Source organism: Zonotrichia albicollis, chromosome 12, assembly GCF_047830755.1.
Source record: "Zonotrichia albicollis isolate bZonAlb1 chromosome 12, bZonAlb1.hap1, whole genome shotgun sequence".
NCBI lineage: Eukaryota > Metazoa > Chordata > Aves > Passeriformes > Passerellidae > Zonotrichia > Zonotrichia albicollis.
Window position 1 is genome coordinate 18,760,987 of NC_133830.1, and position 24,898 is coordinate 18,785,884.

A 24,898-nucleotide genomic window follows, 5' to 3' on the forward strand; every position below is an offset into this window, starting at 1 on the left:
CTGGGTGGGCAGGAATTGGGTGGGATTAAATAGAAGCCAGTAACAAATGCTGAACTGGGGGGTTTATATTTAAAAAGGGTCTATAAATCCCTTTTTTTACCAGGACTGAGAGGCAGGGGGATGGCTTTGAGATATTTAGATTAGACATCAGCTCTTTGGAATGAGGGTGGTGAGGAGCTAGAAGAGTTTGTGGGTGAAATAGAACCAAATCCACCCTGCCCATGGCCTGTGAAGGGTTTCGGTGCTGCCCTGCACCTCCTCACTCCACAGGCATCAGCTGAACACCAGAAGCAGCCAAACTGCAAGCCAGGAATTACCAAGCCTAAATAACTAAACACCAAGCCTAAATCAAGGATCTATTTTTGCTCCCAGCAGGCTCCACACCAGGTAAACAATTTGAGAACAATTTTGCGGCCTACCTCAGACAGACCAGTTCTTGAGGCAGAGTGACTAATTTGTTCTTCAAATACCTCACCATGCTTTAAGATATAAAAATACCCCATCCCACATGAAAAAATAAGTGGTGTGGCTTCTATTTATGTTGCAGCCACTTGAAACTAAGCACAAAATTGTTGCAGCCACAGAACCACATACAATGGAGAAGTTTCCATCCAACATGACTCAAGTCCATTGTAAAAAGGGCACTGAGAGGGAAAGAAGGGGAAAAAATAAATCACCTTTTGCCAAAACAGTTCCTTTTAGGAGCAACAGATATTAAAATGAAGAAAAGAGGCAAATTTAGAGTCATCCAGTCAATGCAAGGCAACACAAATCAAAATTTAAAGTAGTAACAGACCTGGCTGTCACATGAATAGATTCACATTTGATATTTCACATTTTGGGGAGAAATGTAAGGCCTTGGGTAGGCTGTCCTGGATTTCAGAGCAGCCAGGGGAGGAGCAGGGCTCACTGTCACTGCTGTCATCCAAAGGAGCTGGCTGTTTGTTGGATGTAAATAAAATTCCCAATCATTCCCAAAAAAACCTGCCCACCTGAGTCCAGAATGAAAGCAGGATCCAAGGAGCATTTTTAGAAGGTTCCCAAATTCCTCAGTCATTGCTGTCACTCAGCATGTCCATGGAAAGGGGCTTTTGCTCTTAAAGCAGAGTTTGGGATGGATGCAGAGACAATATTCTGGCATGGTGGAATTCTGGTTGGTTCTTTTTAATTTTGGTTATTCCTGAAGGATTCAGCCCTTGCTGATGGCAACAAGATGTTATTCCACATTAATCTTATTTTCTTTAGCTTACCCTTACATTGGGGATTGCACTTGAGAAAAAAAATTGCTGTGAAAACTGGATATATTCTTATCAGATATTTGCAATATCTGTTAGTTTTCCTCTCAGTTTATCAGACTATTAAAATTTGCCTTGTTCTACCAGTTTAGGGCAGGTAAAGGGGACCTGATTTTCTGCTGAAGATTCCATTTGCAAATCTTCCCAGTTTTAGGGGAGAACCATGAAACACATTTGTAGAACTTAAAGCAAATAACTCCTCATGCACAGTTAATTTTTAGCTGGGTTTTGGTAAGAGTAAAATCAGCCTGTTAAAACAAAGCTGCCCCTTGCACTTTTGAACAGTCTTTCCTAAAGTAAGAAATTATTTCCCATTCTTGAGAAACAGCCAGTTCATCTGCAGGGCAGAACTGCCTATTTCTACAGGTGACACAAAATGCAAAGCCACTGATTTATCCCAAATCAATTCTGTGCACATGTAGAAACCCAAATACTGGAGATATCAAAGAGTAATTTCTGAGTTTTGCTGCTTCTGCTTTTAAATGAGCAGCCTGTGCTCAATAATGCAGCTCCAGTTGTGCCAGGTTCTGGATTTCTTTATTATCTGGGAGTTTTCAGAAGTGTTTCTATTTTAGTCCAGACTGGGTGGACTGAACATAAAAACATGCCTCGATTTCTGAATGCCCACAGTGGTCAGCCCCACTGCAATTAAGCATCCATCAGGAAACAAATCAGTGATTGGGAAAATCAGCCTTTGTTTGGCACTGGGCAGCCAAGTCCTGGTGGGCATGGTTGGCCCTGCAGTGCTCTGGCAAAGCTCTCCTGTCACAGAGCCAGGGGAGCAAATTCCAGAGGGAAACCTCCCAGGGCAGGGCTGGGATTGTTGAACCCATTAAACCTGAGATATCTGAATGGGGAGACTTCTTAAATATGGGTTTTCTGTGTTATTTGTTTCTTTATCTGCAAACTCTTGCCCAGACTTTGTAGCAAGTGCTGCTGGTGCACGGAGGGCAGAGAAGTTGGGCAGGAGGAGATTTGGACTCTCAGAAATTCTACCTGTTGTGGTAAAAAAATCCATCAAAATGAAGTTGTTTCTATTGTTTAAATCATGATCATTTGTCTTGCCCCACACCGTGCTGAAAATGGAACTTTATCTAGGAATATGATTTTACAAGTTTTCCATAAACAAACCTGCTGTACTTGCAGGCAACAAAATTGTGGATTCCGCATATTTTCTAACCTCTTTGACTACTTTTGACAGATCTTTAGAGAAGCCTCTTTCAAATTTTCCCTAAAAATCAAGAAAATGGGTTAAACCACCCAGTGACTCTGCTCTGGGTTTGCAGAGCTTGTTCCTTGACCTTACATTTGTGTATAAAACAATAAAAATGGTCAAACACCCACTCAGAGCTGCCTGTCAGGCCCTGAGGTGAATTGTGCTGGAGGAAATTCTGCAGAGAAAATGACATTGTCCACGAGAATCACCATAAATGCAAATGTTTGTGGGTGTGTGAGCCGCTGAGGCTGAGGGAAATCCTGTTAGGGAAATGTCCATTCAGTCCTGTTGCATTACCCATGAAGGAATAAGGGATTTATTTCCTCAATGGAAGGAAAGAAGGAAGGAATTGGTGCTCCAGAGGCACAATGTCCATGTCCTGGTGACATCACGGGGAGCAGAGCATTCCCAGCCACATCCTGGTTCTGTGTGCTGCCAAAGAAAGAGAGGCACAGGGCTAATAAACCAATTATAATCTGTGTATTCTCCATTTCCATGCTGGAGTTTATCCACTTTTATTGTTCCATGTGCAGAGAGGAAATTGAACCACACCTGGACATAGTGTAAATAACAAATGCGGGAATTCCAGAGAGATAATTAATCCATCAGCAAACTCCCTGCTCCTGGATTGCCATAGGATCAGCCACAGTTCTTCCACTTCCAACTCTTGGATTTAGTGGAATTTTTAAAGGAAAAAACTTCTGATGAGCAGCAATTTGCTTCCAGTCACTGAAGTTTTGATGATGACCAGAAAATGCAGTTATTGGGTTTGATCTTAGCTAAAAGGATTACATTTAATTGGGAAGGATCCCCTCATGGAGTTATTTGGAAATGGAGAATTGAGCATTAGTCCGCTGTCCATAAAAGTCCTTTTAAATCATAATCCTTGGTAAGATAAATTACATTTCTTATTAAAATACTTGTTTTGTCTTCCTAAATATATTGGTAGAGAATCTAAACCATTGGCATCAAAACTCACAAAGAGCAAGGAAAAATATTGCTGAGGCACAGAAATCACACAGCCTGAAATGCAACACATTCCAAAGGTTATTTCAGTCAAAAGCCATTCTGAAAATTGTCACTTTTGCTGGAGGTGGTGCCCCCTCACTGCAGTATTTTGGTTATTTGCATCCCAGCGACACCTTGTGGCTTCTCTTCTGCAATAAACCACTTGGGGAATAAATAAAATAAATCTATTATTTATTATTACAATACATTACATCCTATTCCATAAGCTGTATCACAATAAAAATCGATTTTTCTATAGATTTTACAAAGCAGAAATGCTCCATACTTCAAAATTTTTCATCATGTTATTGCAATGCATTTGTTTCTTCTTTGTTATTATTTTAATATGGAATATATTTTAATTGGCTGCATTAATGTGCACATAAATAACTGTGTATATATATATGTGTGTGTGTGTATATATACACACACACAATATTTATCTTTGTGTGCTTATTTTGATCAAAAGGGGGCTTTAAACTCTTCGTTTTTATGGTAGTGAAAATAAAGGAACAGCTGTTACTCTTTTAGATCCCAATATAAACACAGGGAATTAAGAAAAGCAGCAGAAAATAAACAAGTAGGAGCCTGAGCTCACCACAACCTTGTAAAAGGCCACATCTGGGGCACAGTAAAATTTATTTATCACAAGTATAAAATGATGGAGGGGTTTTTTTTCCTACACTGAGGTTATTTTGTCCACTTTTGAACAAAACCCCAGGTTCTGCATGTGAGGGACAGAGGCCCAAGAGAGGCAGGACCCAGCTGGAACTGCTGCATGAGGGATGTTCGTGTGTTTAAAACAGCTCCTATTTCATTAACAAAGTTTGATTTATTTTAAGCATTTAAACTCCACATATTGCAGGTATTGCAATGTATCAAAACCACAAAGTTCATGCTGGAAAATAAACCCTAAAAACTTTAATATTGATAAGGACACAACACATAAATAACTGAGCAGGAATTGTGCTGATGGTGAAAGTGGAAATAATTGGTTTAAAATCCTTCCTGAGCCCCTGCACCAGCAGATGGAGTGAGAGCCAAGGGAGCTGCTCAGAGCTGGGTTTGAATCTCAGGTAAATAACTGGGGATAAATCTGTGCAAACCCTGGGATTTCACCTGTGAATGTATCCATGAAAGGAGGGTGATTTAATCAGAACACTGATAATGGGTATCCTGCTCAGCTTGGTTCAACGTGCCAAGAAATCACCAAGGGTGCCCTTCTGAGGGGATCTGATGGCCTTAAGATTATACAAAAATACACTAAAGGTCATAGATGAAAGGTTTAGGGTTATTTGGTCAAAATTTCCACTGAGAAATAAAAATTTCCATCAACAGAAAATTGTCCAAATTAAATAAAGTTTTCTGGGTGTACTCTGATTTTTTTTTTTTTTGTTAATTTCTGAGTACTCTATATTGAATGCCTATCACCAGCAGTGTACCTGGAAAAATAAATGATTTCTGCAGAAAAGCTAACAAAGCTTAGTAAGATAAAAATTTGCTCACAAAGCACTGGTTAGAAGAGAATTGCCAAAGGAAAAAGCCCCTGACAGGGACAAACTTCAGGATTTGGATGATCTCAATTGTCTTTATTATTATTTTATAATATACTCTATTATATTATAATATATATTATTATATTATTATATATTTTTATATATTATGTATAATATTATATATTAATATAATATAATACCATAATATAATATAATATAATATAATATAATATAATATAATATAATATAATATAATATAATATAATATGCTATATTACAATATATATTATTTATTATTATTTTATATTATATATATCTATTTTTACTCTCTGATTTTTTATTTAAGCTGAACCTAACAAAAATCCCTTTTTTTTTGGAGGCTTTCCTTCAGTCTCCCTTCCTTTCCCCAACCTGGTGGGTTTTTTCTCTCTACTTTTTTTTTATTGTTATTATTCCCTGTCTCCACTTGACTTTTCTGTTTGATTTCTCTGACCTTTAAATCATACCCAGTTCAGCAGAGGTGCTTGGCTTCTCTCCATGTTTAATTCACAGGAATTCTGCCCCTCTCCCCAGAATAAATCCCTGCCATGGTTTATTTTCAATAAGGACCAGGTGTGCCAAAATCTTTAAACAAGGAGAAGCACCAAGAGAAATTATGGAAGAATCCAAAGCCAGAGCAGCTCATTTTCAATTTTTCTTGATTTTTCCATAGAAAAAAAAAAAATAAAAATAAGCAGCCCTCACACACAGCCACACTTCCAGCTCTGGAATGTGGGGATGGATTGTGGAGCTGCCAGCAGAGCAAGCTTGAGTTCAGCTGCTTCAAAATCCCCCTCCAGGGCCTTTCAGCTTCTAGCAGAGACTTTCCAGAGCTCAGAGCAGCCCTAAAGCTCCTGAGGGTGTTTGAGCACAGCAGCAGCACCACGAGGAGCAAGAATTGGAGCTGTGGGTGGTTCTTGGGTTTGGTTCTCACCAGAGCCCCGAAATTCACTTTATTTAGGGACAGCTCAGGTGTCTCTCCCAGTGCCTCTTTTCAGTGCCCCCTCCCACTCCACAGTGACCCTAAAAACACAAAATGGGGGTTCTCAGACTGAGCTTGAAGTTGCTTCAGCATCTTTTCCCCAGCCTCTCTCATTTCCAAGGATAAACTTCAACTCTGAGTGGATCCAGTAGTGATGGATCTCTGCAAGGTGAACCTCTGCAGCCTTTAAGCTCCTCCCGTTCATGCAAGGATCTCTTGCCATCCCACATTTCAAAACAGCCATAAAAATAACCTTCTTTTTGATAAAACTGGAGGAGCAGACACAGCACAGCATCACCCAAAATCCCTGGGCTTGGGGTCAACGCTTCCCTACAATTCCAGCCCTGAGTGCTGGAATTACTAACATTACTAAGTTCTCTTATAGTCAGAACATTTTTCAGCACCAAGAACTTGATCCCAGGTTAACATGACTGTGTTGAAAAGATGGAAGGCCTTGAATTAGGGCATTCAGCATCAGAGAATGTTGAACATCTTTCTCATTTTCAAAGTCTGCTCAGGACATCCCAAAAGCTGAGATGTGTCCAGAACTTGACTACTTTAATGAAGATACAGACATAGCAGCATTGATAGGTCTCTAATATTCTAGCACATGAGTGAGTTGCAGCTCTTAATGTTTGTTACCAGACATCTCCTGTGCAGGTAGCAAACTGGATTTTCACAAAACTCAAGCCCAGCAGGATTTTGGCATTTCCAGCCCCACCTCACCCACTGAGAATGGGGAGGTTCCTCTGTAAGCTGGGAAAGGTGAGAGAAATCCTCCTTGCCAGTCCCAGGATGTTCTCCTGCATCTCCTGGACCCTTTTCTCTGCTTTTCCATGTTTTGGAGCTGTTCCCTGCTCCGAGCTCCCTTCACACCCAGTGTCAGCACACGGGGGAGCTCGCTGCCATCCCAAATTCCCTCCCTGTTTTTGTCTTTTCCTGGAAAGAGCTGCCTCAAAGCTGCTGTGCCACTGCGTGGTTTCAGTGTCCCCTGCTCCAAAAGCACAAGTGGAAATCTGATTTCTTCAAGCAGTAAAAGAGCTGAAGAAGAAATTCAAAAAGCATCCTTGTCCATTGCAATTATTGCCTGGCTCTGGAAGGAAGCAGAAAGCTTCCATAGCTGATGGCACCTCAGAAATGCATTTTCCCTGAGAAGTTTCTGTAGAAACCTCAGCAACCTGAGAGATGGGGTTATTTTATTTTTTTGTGCAGCAGAATAACAGAAAATAGGCTGGAAGGGACAGTGGGAACTGAGCTGTTCCAGCATCTCAGGAAAACACTGGAGTGTCCATGGGAACAGCACTGAGCTCCTGCTGGGGGCTCACCTGCCCTGAGCCACCTGCTCTGCTCTCTCTTTTTCCTCCAGGTGAAGAAAAAAATGATTATTTGGAAAAAAAAATAAAAGATCTTGAAAGTCACAACCCAAAACATTCTATGATTTGATTATTTTTAAGACCGATTCAAAAAGGAAGCCGTTGTCTGGGAAGTAATTAGTTATCTAGTAATGGAAAACAGTCTGTAAAAACAAAGTTGGAATACTCTTTAATTATTTTTTTTTAAAAAAAAGCCCTTTTCAGTGCATTTTTAAATACTATTCCAAGTAAAATTATCACTATTTAGCTTGTTTTCCTACATTTCTTACCCACTCAGGGGAGGACCCTGACAGGTTTTGCAGAGGTTCTTTGGAAACTTGGTTGGGCAACAGCAAAATCTGCTGGAAGTTTTTGAATTCTTTATCACAGCTTCAGCAAGAGCAACCCCGGGCTGGCCCCATTTTTGCTGAGTGTGTTTTGCACACAGATTCCCTCAGTGCAGAAGGGCAAGGCTGGACAGAGCACCCCAAAATTGTGTAAAAAGCAGCAAACTCTTCTCTTGCTGCCTTCCCTTGCACAGACAGCAGGAAGGTGGATTTTTAAAATCTCATCTCTCCATTGTAGCTGTTTCTGTCAGTCCACAGGGAATATAAAAAACAGCAAACAGCAAAATTTGTTGTGGGAAATGGATTTGTAGAGAGTTTTCAGGGCTTGACAGAAGGCTTACACAGTATGCATTTATATGTAAACTTTGAGATAAGAAATGTTGACTTAGAAATGCTCTAAAATAAGACAGATTTGAAAGAGAAAGAGATTTAGAAAAAAAGTTTTAAAGGATGGTTTTGTAAATAAGACTAGATATTTTAGAGAAATAAAACTGTGAAAGATGCATTGCAGTAGGACCTATGAGGAGTAGTTTTAGATTATTAGATTTAAAATATCTACAGCAAAAAGCTAACAAACGGAGAAGTGCTTAGAGTGTTTTGTGATTGGGAAATGGTCACCTTCTAATTAGGATAATGTGAATTATAACATCTGTATTGTCTCATGAGACTGAAAACAGAATAAGTTTTTAAACCCCCTCTCAGTTACCCCATCTCTGGGTAGAAAAAAGCATAACCCAGCATTTCTGACAGGGGGGCAGCTGCACCACCTGGGCACAGCCTCCTGCACCAGGGGAAAACCTGGGCCAGCAAAAACCCCAGCCCCACTCACTGGGCGCTGAGGGGATAAAGCAGGAAGCTACAAATCAATGAGGAATTCTGTATTTCTGGGTGTTCTACTGCAGGATTTCACTGCTTTGCTAAATTACACAGCATGGGCTTATTTGCAGCCCAGGTTTATTCAGTTTATACTCATTTTGTCTTGGTTTGGCCTTTGGCTTGAAAGTGCCCCCTGTTTCTGTTTATAAAACCCCTTTATTTTACTAACTAAGCAGAGAGGTTCTTCCAAGGCTGCACTGAGTTGTGAGGAGATTCTGGGGTTTTCACTGCACAAATCGCTCCCATTAGATTTCAGTTGCTGAGTCAGCTCTGCCTTTGTGACTGACTTATTTCTTATTACAGAATAAATTATAATTATATTTTATATTTTTATAATATTATAGTTATATTAATAATATAATTATTAACATAATTATATTATTATTGTATAATATATTATACAATATAATAGATTGTATAATATAATATAATATAATGTAATGTAATATAATATAATATAATATGCAAATAAATTAATATATTATACTATATTATATTATATAATATATAGATATTATAAGATCTATATAACATATAATATATTATAATATAATTATAATATATTATATACAATATCTATATATTATATCGTATATTGTGTAATATAATATATTATGCAAATAAATTAATATATTATATTATATTATATTATATTATATTATATTATATTATATTATATTATATTATATTATATAGATATGATAATATAATACATGCTCTACATTATTTTTAATAATTACATTATAATTATTATAATTATTATAATAATTTTTAACTCCACTGATCCATTTCATTCTTTCTTTGGATATTTTGGCCCCACAGTCTTCCAGCCCTGCATCATCTACAGGTTTTAGTAGCACACACTTACTTTTTTTAAGCCAACTTAATTAATTTATAATCTACTTGAGTTCTGCATCCCACTAATGTCCTTCCCAGTATTTTTTGTTCAATTACTGTTTCTTTCCTCAGCAGTATTCCTTTCCCTCAATGCAGTATTAGTGCTTTACCTTCTCCAGTGTCACTTGGCCATTCCCAATTTTCAGAGACTTGGTTTGGAATTCTGTATTTCATGAGTCAGCTGGTTTTCATTTCTGAGATGAAGAATGTTTCATTTTTACCTGCATCTCATTTTTAGCTTTTATCCCACCTGCCATCTTGTCCTTCCTCCTGTGTTTATCATCATCTCTAACACTTCAAACTCTCATTTACTATTTACCCTCCACTTAAGCTCTCCCAATGACCTCTCTCCTCAGCAATCACTTTTTTTCTTAGCTCTCTTTTTACTTAAATGTTTTACTATTTATTCCTGTTCCTTTATGAGCTCTAACTCAGCTCGTATTTTGGCAGCTCTCAATTGATCCCTCTCTCCTTCTTGACCTGAAAAACATGGCTTTCCCCTCTAATATTGAAATACCTATGAAAAGCTCCTGTCCTTGCATTACAAAGAAAACCAAACGAGACCCAAAAACAACTCTACGTGCTCCAAGTACAGTTCACAAAGTCTTCAACCTCAGCCAAATCAAAATCAATTTTTGCTGGGACTCTGTTTAGCATCTCTTTTGCCCAAGGGCTATTTCCCTGCCAAGTTGCTGCTTTTGCTCCCACCCATTTCAACATTCTTCAGACTGTTCAAAATTCAAGTGTCTGTGAATCCAATCTGCATTTATATAAAGGTAGAAAAAGAAGTAATGCCTTGATCAAATCCTAATGCAATTTATTTGAAGAATAAGCAGCTTTTTCTGTCAGTTCTACCCCTAAAACTCTAAGGAGACAGTTTCAGGTAAGTGTGGAAAGGAAGGAAGTGCCACAGGGACATCCAGAGACATTTACATTCTAGATAATTAGTGAAGTTTGTGCTCTGGTTGTAATTAACCAATATTCCTAAAGGTCATTATGCAGCCAAATCCTCACATGTTCTACCCAGAGCTGAGAAATTTGCAGCATTCATGGAGGCTTCCCCAATTGAAGGTGTATTTTTGGGGGCAGTTATATAAACAGCAAACCCCTGTGGGCAGGAGAGCCCCTTCGGGCAGCCCCACAGAACGTTCCTGGCAACAGCAGCCTGCCCTTCTCCTGGGAATTTGGGCGGGATGTGGGAATTGTGTTCCACAAAATGAAAACCAAAGGGGCTCCTCAGCCATCAGCCACCACACCTCACTCAGGTAATCCTAAAGCATCCCAGAGACACTCCTGAACCACTGATTCTGCCCCAAATCATCCCAGGCACACTCCTGAACCACTGATTCTGTTCTTTAGCTCCTAAACCATCCCAAAGACATTCCTATACCACCGATTCTGCCTCAAACCATCCCAAAAATACTCCTGTACTACTGATTCTGCCCCAAACCATCCCAAAAATACTCCTGTACCACTGATTCTGCTCTTTACCTCCTAAAGCATCGCAAACACACTCCTGATTCTGCCCCAAACCATCCCAGGCATACTCCTGCACCACTGATTCTGCCCCAAACCATCCCAAAAATTCTCCTGTACCAATTCTGCTCTTTACCTCCTAAAGCATCCCAAACACACTCCTGATTCTGCCCCAAACCATCCCAAAAACACACCTGTACCACTGATTCTGCCCCAAACCATCCCAAAAACACTCCTGAACCACTGATTCTGCCCCAAACTATCCTAAACAAACTCCTGTACCACTGATTCTGCTCTTTAGCCCTGAGTATCCAAATGAGGACCCTGCAGGTTCGTTTTCCATGACAAAACCCTGCATTTAACCCTTGCTCACTGTAATGTTTGAACCCCAAATCCTGCATTTACCTACCCATTGCTCCCTGCAGTGTTTGAACCCCAAACCCTGCATTTATCCCTTGCTCCCTGCAGTTTTTGAACCCCAAATCCTGCATTTATCCCTTGCTATCTGTAGTTTTTGAACCCCAAATCCTGCATTTACCCCTTGCTATCTGCAGTGTTTGAACCCCAAATCCTGCATTTAACCCCTGATCCCTACAATGTTTGAAGCCAGCCTGCCTGCAGATCAGTTTTATTCCAAAACACGTTTGGTGCTGCAAAGTGGCGGGGGGTGAATGTGGAGGCTGGGCAGCAAAAGGAAAACAGAAAATCAGCAAGAGGGGTGAATCCATGAGCAGGACAGGCCTGGCCCAGCAGCTCTGCTCACAGAGGAGCTCCCACAGCTCACAGAGGTGAGGAGAACACTCTGCAGCTCATCTGCCAGCCACTGCTGCTCCAGAAGGAGCCTGGGCTTTATTAAAGGCCTTGGCTCAGGGCAGCAAACAGGGCTGGTTCAAAGCCTGCCTTTAATATCCAGTATCAAGGTTCTGACTGTCTGAAAGGAAAGGTCTGGATTACTACAGACCATTGAAAAAACCATGAGTAAGATTTCTCAATTAGGAATGTAATGCTAATTAGACTTTTTTGGGTCAGCCTGGGTGGGTTGGCTAATTAGCCAAAGTAATATACCCATGTGATTGGCCTGGAGTGTGGGTGAGGTTCCTGGAAGCACCAGGTGATATCTGGTGGAAAAAAAAATAATAATAAAAAAATGAAAAGGATGTGTGGGTGGTAAAATCAGGACAGCTGCAGTCAGTGACTGGGGAGGGGGAAATGCACCTTGAACAGAGAATGCACTGGAGGGAGAGAGCTGAGGGAAGGATTAGGAGCTCCTACAATGTTTATTGAAAGCTTGGTTTGGGATAAAATAATTTCTTTGGGAGATGAGAGATATGCAGATTGCATAAGGGCTGCTGGTGCAGTTGTGTGATAGAACCTGAGACATTTCAGAGCCAGAACAAATGGCAGGTTTGCTCCAGCCTGAGGGCACGGGGCAGACAGGGGCCCTGCAGGGCTGTTCCAACATTACATGTGATTTCAGCTGCCAGCCCGGGTTTCTGAATCACACACCAGTTTTACCTGCACAGCCTTTTGTTTTATGGAAAAAGGATAACACCCATATCCTCCCTGGGCACCCTGTGCCACTGCAGAGAGCTCCAGGCTGGACTGTGGCCCTTGGGAAGGGGAGGGAGCCCATCAGCTGCTAATCACGACAATCCCAATTATTAAACCTGCTGTGTGCTTTCTAACAACCTCACGTGGGCTGGTTGGGACTGCAGGAAGAAACCCTTGGAGTTCCTGCAGCTTAGTGCTGGTGGTTTCCCTCCCAGAGCTCTGGGCTCATCCCAGTGCCCAGCAGCAGAGTGAGGGGTGCCAGGGGCATCCCAGCCCTGGCACAGGCAGGGACTGCGTGTGGCTGGTCTGGTAAATCAAGGAGCACGGTTTGTGGGGATCATTTTTGCTCCTCCTTTAAGCTCCTGCAGGTTGGTAACGCTGAATAATGAGAGTTTTGGAGCTGCACTGTGTCCTTTTATTTATGCGGCTAAAGGAGACACAGCAACCTGAACTGCAACATTTCCTAGTTGGCTTTGCCTTTCTTTACAAAATTTTCTTATTTTCTACATATCCTCACCCCTTCAGTGATGCTCAGCAGGCACTGGGTAACTGGGTCTGGTAAATCAAGGAGTACAGTTTGTGGGGATCATCTTTGCTCCTCATTTGGGCTCCTGCAGGTTGGTAGCGCTGAATAATGAGAGTTTTGGAGCTGCACTGTGTCCTTTTATTCATGTGACTAAAGGAGACACAGCAACTTGCACTCCGACATTTCCTGGTGGCTTTGCCTTTCCTCACAAAATTTTCTTATTTTCTACATATCCTCACCCCTTCAGTGGTGCTCAGCAGGCACTGGGTAACTGGGTCTGGTAAATCAAGGAGCACAGTTTGTGGGGATCATTTTTGCTCCTCATTTGGGCTCCTGCAGGTTGGTAATGCTGAATAATGAGAGTTTTGGAGCTGCCCTGTGTCCTTTTATTTGCAGCAGCTGCATGCACTGGAGGGCTCTTGTGCCATTTAGAACTCAACAGCTGCATTGCTGGGCAGGAATTCAGAGCACCAGGAGCAAGATTTATTCTGTAAATCAAGTACTAGGAGCGTGATCAAATACAAATCTATCAGAAAAAAACCCCAGTAAGCTCTGCAAGAAACACGTTTAATTGATTTTGCATTTGCTCTTTAATAAATTCTGCATTTTTTTCCTCTTGACAGATGGCAGTTTGATTTCTGGATGCTTTAAAAAAAATCCTAAGCTATTATCTACAATGATTTAAATGTCTTTCACGTTTCAAAATGTTAGAGATGGGCCTAAGACAAAGTTTGGATTCACATACTCCTGTTCCCAGAGGGTGTTCTGCTCCAAGGTCTTGGTTCAGGCTCATCTTTTCCTTTCACAAGTATCCATGTGAAAAGGATGCTGCCAAATCAACCTCCTGTTTTGAAAAGTGAAGTATCACATGTGTTTCTAATAACATATCAGATGGAGAAGCATGAAGTCATTTCAATTATTTTTATTATTTGTCTGTGGTTTTTGCTTTCTTCTTTCATTTTGCTTAGCAAAACAGTGAAGCTGGAGCAGCCCACCTCCCTCCCCACTTACAGCCAGCAAATCAAAGTGAAACTATCACTGGCAAAACTCCTGCTGTGCAAACGCTTCTGGATACAAGTGAACATAATTAAAAATCAATTATTTCTTAAATTACACAAAGGTATCTGTTGAAATCCATTTCCTATTCAGTCTGTCCTAAAAAAAAAAAAAAAAAAAAGAGAGAGCAGATGCATTGAAATACAAAGAAATGGTTGCTGGTGCTGGGAACTGAGGATAAAGTCCTTGCCCAGATGGAGGTAAGGTTGGGAAGGCACTCCCTCCATCCTGATCACATGCTGCACAGGGAAAACAGTTTTATAAGAGCTCAGCCTTGGACCAGCCCAGGATTCATATATCATGTCAGGCAGCAACTAAATTAAAAAATGGTATCTGGAATAAATTTCAAGTATATGTTCAGCCCCACCAATAAAGAGTTTTCTAATGAAAATAAAGACAAATTAGGGGAAAATTGGAACCGAGCTACTCTAATTTTATTTTTTTTTCTCTTCTGTTTTCAAATGTATTTTCCAGAGTGGATCACTAAAGGAGCCAGAGCCAAACAAAGTCCCACCTCAGCGACCACCACCTCAAGGTTGTTTACAGTACATTCTCGACTGTAATGGCGTTGCAGTAGGACCAAAACAAGTCCAGGCTACTTAGATAACTGAGACCAAAAGCGAGGGTTAAAGCAAACATGAAAAGTGAAAAACAAATCAAAACCCAATTGAAATCAGAGAAACAACCAATCTGAATGCAAGCATCCCAGTTTTGTTCAGTTTGCCATTGTTTCAGTGCTGACCTGGACTGTGTTTTTTCTATGCAGTGTCAACTCTCCCGTCTGGTTGTTTCCTTGTTCCTGTCTGTGCGTGTAACGCTTTCCAACCTTCCTCTGTAAACTCGTGATTGCAGGGCTGCTGTCAACAGTGTACAAAGAATGTGCCTCTCTAGAGCCCAGTGCCATGTACAGCCTGGATGGTTAGACAGTATTTCTGGAGTATTTGATATTGTTCAGTACAATCCCCCCGAGGTGCAAGCCCCCCGTCCCTCCGCTTACTCTGTGAGTGTGTGCACACTGTACTCATAGCCTTTATTTTTCTGTGCGTGTGCATGACCAATAGGTAGGTGATTCCAGATATATTTTTAAAGTCTAGATTAGGATTTGCTAGTGAGGCTTTTTATTTATAATTTTATAAAGTTTATTAACCTTTGAGTTTTACTTCTATGCGAGTGGAAGTCTGCTATTTTGGTGACTCCATAAAAAATACAGTTCTTCCCAAGGAATATTTAAAATATCTTCTATTTTACATACTGGTATTCATATTTTTAGTAATTCTGCATTAAATTATTAGCTACAAAGCTATGTAAATGGGCCACCTATGTGCAATATCTCAGTGAAAGTGTGAGTATTTAATGTATCCTGTTTCAATTAAGTAGTACCTTTTGTTGTCATTCTGAATTAGTAATCTATGGAGATTTTTAATGAAAACTAATGCAAATACTTTCAAAAAATCTTATACTTACCTAAGATTTAAATCCCAGGTTATTTGGTGAGAAGTACCTCAAGGACTGTTAAACTTCCTGTAAGAGCTCATTTCATTGCAAATACTGAGAAGTGAGGGGATGGCAGACCAAGGTACCTTTAACCAGCTGAGGATCCTGGGTTAGAAAATGCAAGGCAAAAACTGTCAGTGGTTTTCTTTACCAACTCAGGTCTCCTATTTTACACCTGCAAGATTCCAGAGAGCTGTAAAGAAAATCCAGTCCCGACGTTATCCACATAAATAGGGTTTCTAAGAACATGCAAAAGGACTTGAGGTGCCTGACAACTGCTAGATTTTCTGTAGGTAAATTCTTTGTGATTTTTACATAAGCAGTGCTAGGAGAGCTCCACAGGCAGGCAGTTAATCTGTTGGGAGAAATCTAGCCCAGAATCACAAGCTGCACGCTGCTGGCATACCAGAAAGCTGAGTTGCAAGCGAGCCACAAAACTATAATTTTCATCTTGAATATGTACAAAGATGAGTAGTGGCCATTAGTTTAGTGCAAACAATTATGTTTAAAGGGAAAACAGCCCGATGTTCCACGTCTGTTTTCCCTACAAACACTGGAAAAAGTTATCAGTGAGTCTCATCATTCTTAGTGTTTCTTTTATTTGTACGAGCTGGCTGGTGAGATGAGAATTAAGGTATGCACTATTAGCTATTTAAATGTTTGTGGTAAGTGCTACTGTTTACTACCTATCAGTAAATTACATGAATATTTTGCTTTAGTGATCAGCATTTGTCTGGGTCAGTGATCGTTCCAACGATGGCATTGGCTATTTTGTTCTATGTCAAGGAAATCCCACCCAGAAATCAGGTTCACAAATCCTTTCCTCCAGACACCCTAAAAGAGAACAAACCATACTGCCCTGGGGTGGAGAACTGAATCTGATGACCGATTTTCCTTGCAAGCAGTTGGTATTTTTTGCATGGAGTAGTGCCAGTATTCACAAGTGCTTTTCACAGGACATTTGTGCGTGTTTGTGTGTGTGTGTGTGGAAGACCTGGGTGTCTCAGACAGGATTCCAGCCTGTTCCCTGGGAAGGATTCGCAGGGGCACACACAATTCCTACATCCCACAGCCAAGAAACAAGCCAAGATGTCTCTCTGCATGTCAGCATGCTTAGGTGCAATATTGTGGGTAACAGGGAACAGATGTTTTACAGTGTAGGCTTAATGTTCAGTTCTGTTGAGTTATTTTTGGTAAAAGTTTCTTTCATGATTGTTGCCTTTTGTACAACCCAGCTGCAAGAAAGTGAGCAAACGCTGGAAATGTGACAGCAGTATATCTTTTATGTGAAATCTCTTGTACAGCTTAATGTGCAATAAAAGAAAGTTATATCTGTCTTCAGTGTAAAGTTTCTGGCATTCAAGCCTGTACGTACAAGTGGGGGAAAGAAACCTTTCTGGTTTTCAATATTGAGTGAAAGGAGACTAATAAGAAAAGGCTCCTTATTAAGATGTTGCAAGACCATGTTATCACCTTCAAATATTTCCTACAAAAGTGGTTCAAATTAATAAACAATGAAGGCACATTCCTTAACATTCAGTACGTGCTATTTATCTTTCCACACCACAACACACTGCTACAATTGTGCTAAAACTCACTGAGGCATCAGCACGTGCTGTCCTCACACACACACACACACTGGAATTCATGTAGTAAGGGGAAAGTTAACTGTAAAAGCAATTTTAAAACAACAACAACAAAAAAAATAATGTATTGCAGCAGTACATCTAGATATGATGGTTTGCTTTGAGAGACTTGTGCAGATTAAGTGTTTTACTTGCACTAAATATCTATGCAAGACTGAAAATTCCCAGATGTAGCTCAGTTGTGTTCTATGGTATTTACAACAGCTCTTAACCTGAGTGAACTACTGTACAAACAAATACTCAGAATGTCGTACCATCCTGTCATACCACCCCTCAAGTCAGATGTCCTGAGTGCATTTTCATATGCAAGTGTTAAAATTCAGTTACAACAATCATCAGTCCAAAAAACCCCAGTCAGACCTGGGAGCTGAGATAAAAGCAGCAAGCCCTGATGTCTGACACAGCATTATTTCAGCCAGAAAGCAGAAAAAACCCCACTGGATGATTCTGTAGCATCTTTCAGCCGCGGGTTGCACAGCCTGAGTCTCTCCTGCACGTTGTGGTTTCCACTCCATGCAGTAGTTTGCCAGTGAAGTGCCTTCCTGGTAAAGAATTTGTAGTGATTTCTTGTGTTTCTTGTAATGTTCTTGACATATCTCACTGAAGGGTTAAGTAAGTTATGAAAATACTTTCAACCAGCCAGAAAATAAGAGTGTTTTACTGCTGTAAGAGTGAATCTAAGAGGAATATTACAGAAATTATTTTAAGACTTTGGAGGAAGAAAATATCTGCAATAACTACACAGAAAATAGCGAATGTCTTGCTGAATTAGATATTACTGCTGTGTTCAGTTACCTCACAGCCTCTCCTTGACGTGGGCCAAAACTGTTCTGGGTGTAACTCCATTGATTTGGTTTGAAATCAGTACCTGGGATAAATGGGGTGCTATTTAAGTTTTAAGGCTGGTTCATGGGGGGCTCCAAGCAAGTTCCTCATGAGTGTGAGCAGTGCTCTTGCCTCCACACGAGCACACGCGAGTAGGCTTTTACCTCGAAAGTAGCGTTAATCACGTTGGAGAGGATGGTTTTAAAGTGTTGGGTATGAAGTTCTAAGTAAGGCCTCTTTGCAACTATAACATTATGAAGTTTTTCTTGTACTGAACCTAGGGGGCCCAGTGCAACCCCAAGGAATGCAATCCCAAAGCCAGGAGGCATTGCAGCCCCAGCGCGTGTTCCCCGCGGGGCAGGCCGCGAAGCCCGCAGCCTCGCAGCCCCAGCGCCCGCCCGGACCCACCACCCAGCAGCCTCGGCCCCAGGCCCAAGGTCCTCCCAGCTCCAGGTTATCAAAGGAAGCAGAGCCACAGCCACAGCCCCAGCCAGAGCCGCAGCCTGCGCCGCAGCAGAAGCCGCAGTCGCACCCGCAGCTGAAGTAAGAGTCGCTTTATCCGCGCTTCTTCTCTCCTCGTGGCATAGGTTCTGTCTGACTGGGACTGGGGGGATGCTCTGACGGCCAGGGGGGAAATGAACGTGTTGTTCACAAGTTTAAAAGGAGGTGAAATAGCTCAAAAAACTCTGGTAATGGAGTCAAGTAAGCGTTAATTCTAGTCCCAAGTTTAAAACGAGTTTTTAGACCCTGGTAATGGAGTAAAGTAAGCTTCTAGTGCTAGTTCTAGTCCCGAGTTTAAAACAAGGTTAAACAGCTCAAAAAACAGTCTCTAGTAATGGAGTAAAGTAAGCTGCTAGCATTAGTTCTAGTCCCAAATTTAAAATAAGATTAAATAGCTCAAAACACTTGCTCCCTGGTAATGGAGTAAAGTAAGCTTCTAGTGCTAGTTCTAGTCCCAAGTTTAAAACAAGGTTAAACAGCTCAAAAAACAGTCTCTGGTAATGGAGTAAAGTAAGCTGCTAGCATTAGTTCTAGTCCCAAATTTAAAATAAGATTAAATAGCTCAAAACACTTGCTCCCTGGTAATGGAGTAAAGTAAGCTTCTAGTGCTAGTTCTAGTCCCAAGTTTAAAACAAGGTTAAATAGTTTAAAAAGCTTAGACCCTGGTCATAGAGTAAAGTAAGCTGCTAGCATTAGTTCCAGTCCCAAGCTTAAAATGAGGTTAAATAGCTCAAAAATCTTAATCCCTGGTAATGGAGTAAAGTAAGCCGCTAGCATTAGTTCTAGTCCCAATTTTAAAATGAGGTTTTAGTCCCTGGTAATGGAGTAAAGTAAGCCTCTAGTGTTAGGTCTGTTCCCAAGTTTAAAAGGAGGTTAAATGGCTCAAAAAGCTTAATCCCTGGTAATGGAGTCAAGTAAACTAGCATTAGTTCTAGTCCCAAGTTATAAACAAGGCTATATAGCTCAAAAAACACTCCCTGATAATGGATTAAAGTAAACTGCTAGCACTAGTTCTAGTTCCAAGTGTAAAACTAGGTTTTAGTCTGTGGTAATGGAGTAAAGTAAGCCTCTAGTGCTAGTTCTAGCCCCAAGTTTAAAACAAGGTTAAATAGTTTAAAAAGCTTAGACCCTGGTCATAGAGTGAAGTAAGCTGCTAGAATTAATTCTAGTCCCAAATTTAAAATGAGATTAAATACCTCAAAAAGCTTAATCTGTGGTAATGGAGTAAAACAAGCTGCCAGTGCTAGTTGTAGTCCCAAGTTTAAAACAAGGCTAAACAGCTCAAAAATCTTAATCCCTGGTAATGGAGTAAAGTAAGCCACTAGTGCTAGTTCTAGTCCCAAGTTTAAAATGAGGTTAAATAGTTCAAAAACTTTGTCCCTGGTAATAGAGTAAGGTAAACTGCTAGCATTAGTTCTAGTCCCAAATTTAAAATGAGGTTAAACAGTTCAAAATCTTAGTCCCTGGTAATGAAGTAAAGTAAGACACTAGTGCTAGTTCTAGTCCCAAATTAAAAATGAGATTAAATAGCTCAAAAAGCTTAATCTCTATTAATGGCGTAAAGTAAATTGCTGGCATTAGTTCTAGTCCCAAATTTAAAATGAGATTAAATTAAAGCTCAAAAAGCTTAATCTCTGTTAATGGCGTAAAGTAAGCTGCTAGCATTAATTCTATCCTGATCACCATGCAAAATTTAATCTGCCCATTGTGCAATTTCTTCCCTGGCCAGAAAACCCATCATCTTTTTAGTCTTTGTTTCCTCCTTTTGGTGCCACTGAGTCACGGGCTGGGTGTGCTGTCAGTCTGCCCTGCAAGAGGAAGCCTTATCTGCTTCAACTTTTAACCTTGCAGTCACTGAGACAACACATTCTGTTTCCAAAGGCACAGTCCAGGCTGGGTCATGTTGGACACTGGCTGCCAAATTGGTTCTCTCTGCTGCCTGTGGTTGTGCTCAAGCCCTGCCCAGAGAAGGCCGAACAAAACTCAAAACTCAAAACTCAAAAAAAAAAAAAAAAAAAAAGAAGTGGTTGTCCTACTTCTGGAAGGTTCCTTACTGATTTACACCCAGTAAGGAATGTGGAATATTATGGAATATTCCCCCTCAGAGCTCAAAGGCAGCCAACAGAAAGCCCAGGGAGGCACCAGCAGAGCTCTGCTCCATTGCCAGGAGAGTCTCAGACACATCTCCTCAGTCTGGGATGCACAAAGAGCTGCACAGAGGCTCTGCTTCCTCCCAGGAACACAGATCCCCTTGTTCCACCCACTCCTGTGCTAACACCAGTGGGAAACAACCCCGGGTCCTCCCTGAGCCCAGCTCAGTGCCAGGGACGTGCTGGATGACAATATTGTGCAAAGAGGACAGTATTTCCCTGGCCTCCGTGGCACAATGTATTTCTTTATTCTGTTTTGTGATCATAAACCTCAAACTGATTCCTCTGTCATTTCAGATGATGGAGAATAAGAGGTGGATTTTTTTTAAGCAAGATGGAAATCAGTTTATGGTTTGAAAGTTAACTTCGAGGGCTCTGCCACATGCTGCTTCCCAGCTTTCTCCTTTTAGCTTTTTGTTCACATCTAGATTAATTTTCCTCTTCTTCAAATGGAAGAGTCTCTCTTTAAAATAAAATAACAAAGGAGAAATGAAAGTTTTTAAGATGCAAGCCATAATAAGAGCAGCTTTCTAAGTTTCAGAAGCAGTTTTAGGTCCACACCAAGGCTCAGATCTCCTGCCTGTAGGATTAACTCTATTTGCATGTGTATGCTTTGTATTCACCCACATGCTGTTGCCTAACCTGTATGTACATGTTATTAATCTGTGAATAAATATTTAATTAGGCTACTTATTGTGTTACTAATCAAGTCAAGTGCTGCTTCCCACCCTCCCTCTTTCAGTGAGTACAAACAAACATTTATCAGTCTATTCTCATTAGCACAACTATAATTTATGAAAAACCTAAAACGCCTGCAGCACTGTTTGCTGTACATTATTAGTTTAGAAGGAGAGGAGCTGCAAACCATGAGGAGTCTGAGACAATTTGAATAAGGAAAGTGCTTCAGTTTTACCGGAGCCAAAACTGAAATCTATTGTGCTGAGATAAAAATGAGATCAGGTAACTTGTTTTACCCATGTAGGGATGTCTTTAAAAAAAGCTGATAACTCATTAATGTCTTTATTTCAATTCAAGCCTCTTTTTTAGATGTTATTTTATCTGAGAAGTCATGAGTTAAAGTTTTAGACTATAGCTATTTTCCTCCTTGCTTTCCTTGCAATGTTTTTCATGCTAATGGGAACTAACACAGGAGTTACATGACAGCACTAGGAATGGAGTGGCATTACCAGGCACTGCATATAGAAAAGAAAAAAAATATCCAATTTGGGGTGTTTTTTCAAAGATATAAAATGCCTTTAAGCCTCTATTAAGGCTCTAACATTCAATACATCTAGACAAAGGGAGAGCACATTACAGTTTAGGATTCAAACTCTTGTAAACTACCTGATTTTTCTCTGTGCACAGCCATTTGCAGCCTCAGCAAAACACAATTATTTATCAGCCCTATTGGGTTGTGATTTGGATTTAGCAGCCAGGCCCACATTTTCCTCAAGGCTCTAATTTGCACCATCCAATTCAGACCTGTATAAAGAAAAGAAAACACCACTGTTCCTTGAAGGAAATATTATCCTCAAGCCTTAGTCTCAAGTCAGGGGTGCAGAATTGCATGGGACATCACAAAAATGGGTGAAAGCCAATTTTTGTCCAGCCTCAGGGACAAATCCAAGGGACAAATCTGTTGGATTGTCTGTTTGGTCTGGCTTCTCCAAGGGGTTGTGGGTGTGCACCCAGTTATCCCATGGGATGCTGCGGAGGGAATTCCAGTGGGAATTTCTGTGATTTCCTCTGAATTTCCCCTCCCCTGATGCGAGTGCTGGGGGGTGGAGGCTGGGGGACAGCGTGGCCATGCAGAATTGTTGTGTTTGTGTCTTGCAGCAAGTCTCAGTCCCTGACCAACGCCTTCAGCTTCACAGAGTCCTCCTTCTTCAGGTCGTCCGTGAACGAGGACGAGGCCAAAGCTGAGACCATCCGGAACCTGAGGAAATCCTTCGCCAGCCTCTTCTCTGATTAGCCAGCTTTGTGTAGAGTCTGAATGTCCCATAGGTTTTGTTCTCCCTGTGCCAGCACCATTCTCTACTGTGCTCACTGTTGTACCAAGCAATATGTCCAACCTACAGAAACACAAATCAATAATAGCAGGAGGACTTTGGTGGGGGAGACGCCACGCAGGAACACGTGGAAGGCTCTGGAAAGAAGGAAGGAAGGGTTCCATTGCTCCCACAGAATGTCTGGTTCCAAGGTCCTTATCCATTGTAATTTTGTGGCCTTACTGTGACTGAAGTATATAATCCTATTTGAGACTCCTTTGTAGAATTGTGTTAATAAAGCATTGGGGAAGGGGTTTCTCCTGGCTCTGCCCACCCCCAATGCATTGCAATGCATGTGTATTTCGTGTGTAAATGTTTTGTACTGCACAAGTATAGTCTTGACTTGTTCTTGCCTCCCAGACTCAGGAGGCCATTCACACTGACATTCTTGTCCAGCCACATGAATAATGTGAGAAATTGAAGCAGTTTCTTCCTCCTTATCCAATCCCTCCATCAGCTGGTTGTGGACTTCTGATGTATTGCTGGGAGTTATCAGTACACTAAATGTCATAAATAGAGTGTATATGTACTACTGTATCTCCATATGTCTATTTAAAGAATTTATTTCCAGACTGTAACCATAACTGGGTTTAGTTGCAGAGAATATGCATGATGTTACCCTTATTTTTGTGAACACCTTCTAATAAATGTAAAGTCCCATGCCTGATTTAAAAAAAAATGTCTTCTACAAAGCTTGTTTAGACATCAATATATATTGTCTATTTTGACTGATATCAAGAGGGTAGCTTTATGATTATAAAATATTTGGACACAAACTACAGCTGTAAGAAAATAAACTATCACAATGAATTCCTTTGTTGAATCAGCATTATAAAAAAAAAAGCCCTATAAATTGTAGGAATCACATTTACATTTTCTACTGAGTTGTGTGGTTTAAAAGCTTTTTTTTTTCTGACTCGTGCAAACAGAATTGATCCCAGACTTTGAGGCAGTAGCAGCCGATTTTAACAAAAGTTATCTGAGTCAAACTGAAAGAAGCTTGTTAGTAATCTCTAGATTAGCCATTTCCAACTGATTTTCATGTCATTCTGAATCTCTTATCATGAATTATATGTAATCCTTGCCAGGAAACAGTGCTAAAAGAAGAAACAAGAAAAAAATACCTGAATAATATTAACAGGGAGAGGAAGAGAATGCCATGGTGACTTACAAACCCATTTGGATTTGTGGTGTGTTTGCCTCAGAAATGTCAGCTCCTGGAGATATGGGAGCTGATGGAGCCTGGGTAAATCACAAGCGCCTTTTGATGGCACAAACCCTTTCAGCAGTCAGGGCTGCTCTGGGCGCAGAGTTGGCAGTGAGAGTGGAAATTTAAAGTGCAGAGGAGCCAGGGCTGAGCTCCCACAGGAGCACCTGGAGTCAGCAGGCTGGGCAGGGAGTTCAGCACTCATCCCTCTGGAAAATGGGCAGCCCCAGCTCCCCCAGGAAGCACAACCAGCCCTTGTGGGACTGAGCACAACAGCTGGGACCAGGCCTGAGCAGCCCTGCCCAGAACCAAGGTGAATTTCTGGGTGAGTTCGTGACTCACAGCCCTCTGTGAGGGGGAATCTTGTCACTGTAGGACATGGAAAAACACAAGCACACCCCGCTGTTCTCAAGGTGAAGGAAAAAGGGGAGTTTATTTTCTGACTCCAACATTTAGAGTTTTCCAAAAGTGGCAGTGGATTGGAGGGTGCCAACCTCTCCAATGACACTGGTCAAACCAACAGCCCATCAAATTTCTCCTCCTCCATGAAGGAATGCAAAACAATGAGTTATTCACAGAAAGTGTGTGAGAAAATTCATTACAAGAGTGTCAACATCAGAAGGCTTAGAAAATCTTAAAAAACCAGGGTGACAGAATCTCAGCCCCTTATCTCTGGAGCAGCTTTGCAGAAGCTCTCTGACTGATAATTCTCTTTTCTTGCAGGAGGAAGGCACTGTAGACAGTGCAGCTTAGCTGATGAATTCTGTGGCCAAACAGAACTCTCTTTATTACTCATTAGTTCATAAATATCAGCTAGACTTTGATTATTTTTTTTTAAGCTTTGTCCCCTTCCTGCCCCCCACTGGATTGAAGCACCCTCCACGAGGCTGCAACAACAACCTTGAGCACT

The 24,898-nt window shown here is 40.9% G+C and overlaps 1 protein-coding gene across 1 annotated transcript in view; it reads left to right on the forward strand.

Moving 5' to 3' along the window:
* SYN2 (synapsin II) overlaps nucleotides 1-23,573 on the forward strand; it is a 189,699-nt gene extending 166,126 nt beyond the window's left edge. The window contains exons 11-13 of the mRNA XM_074550135.1: nucleotides 14,592-14,652; nucleotides 18,364-18,625; nucleotides 22,570-23,573. Coding sequence (XP_074406236.1) covers nucleotides 14,592-14,652; nucleotides 18,364-18,625; nucleotides 22,570-22,705 — 459 coding nt within the window. The 3' untranslated portion in view covers nucleotides 22,706-23,573. The remainder of the gene's footprint in view (nucleotides 1-14,591; nucleotides 14,653-18,363; nucleotides 18,626-22,569) is intronic.
* The last annotated feature ends 1,325 nt before the right edge of the window (nucleotides 23,574-24,898 follow it).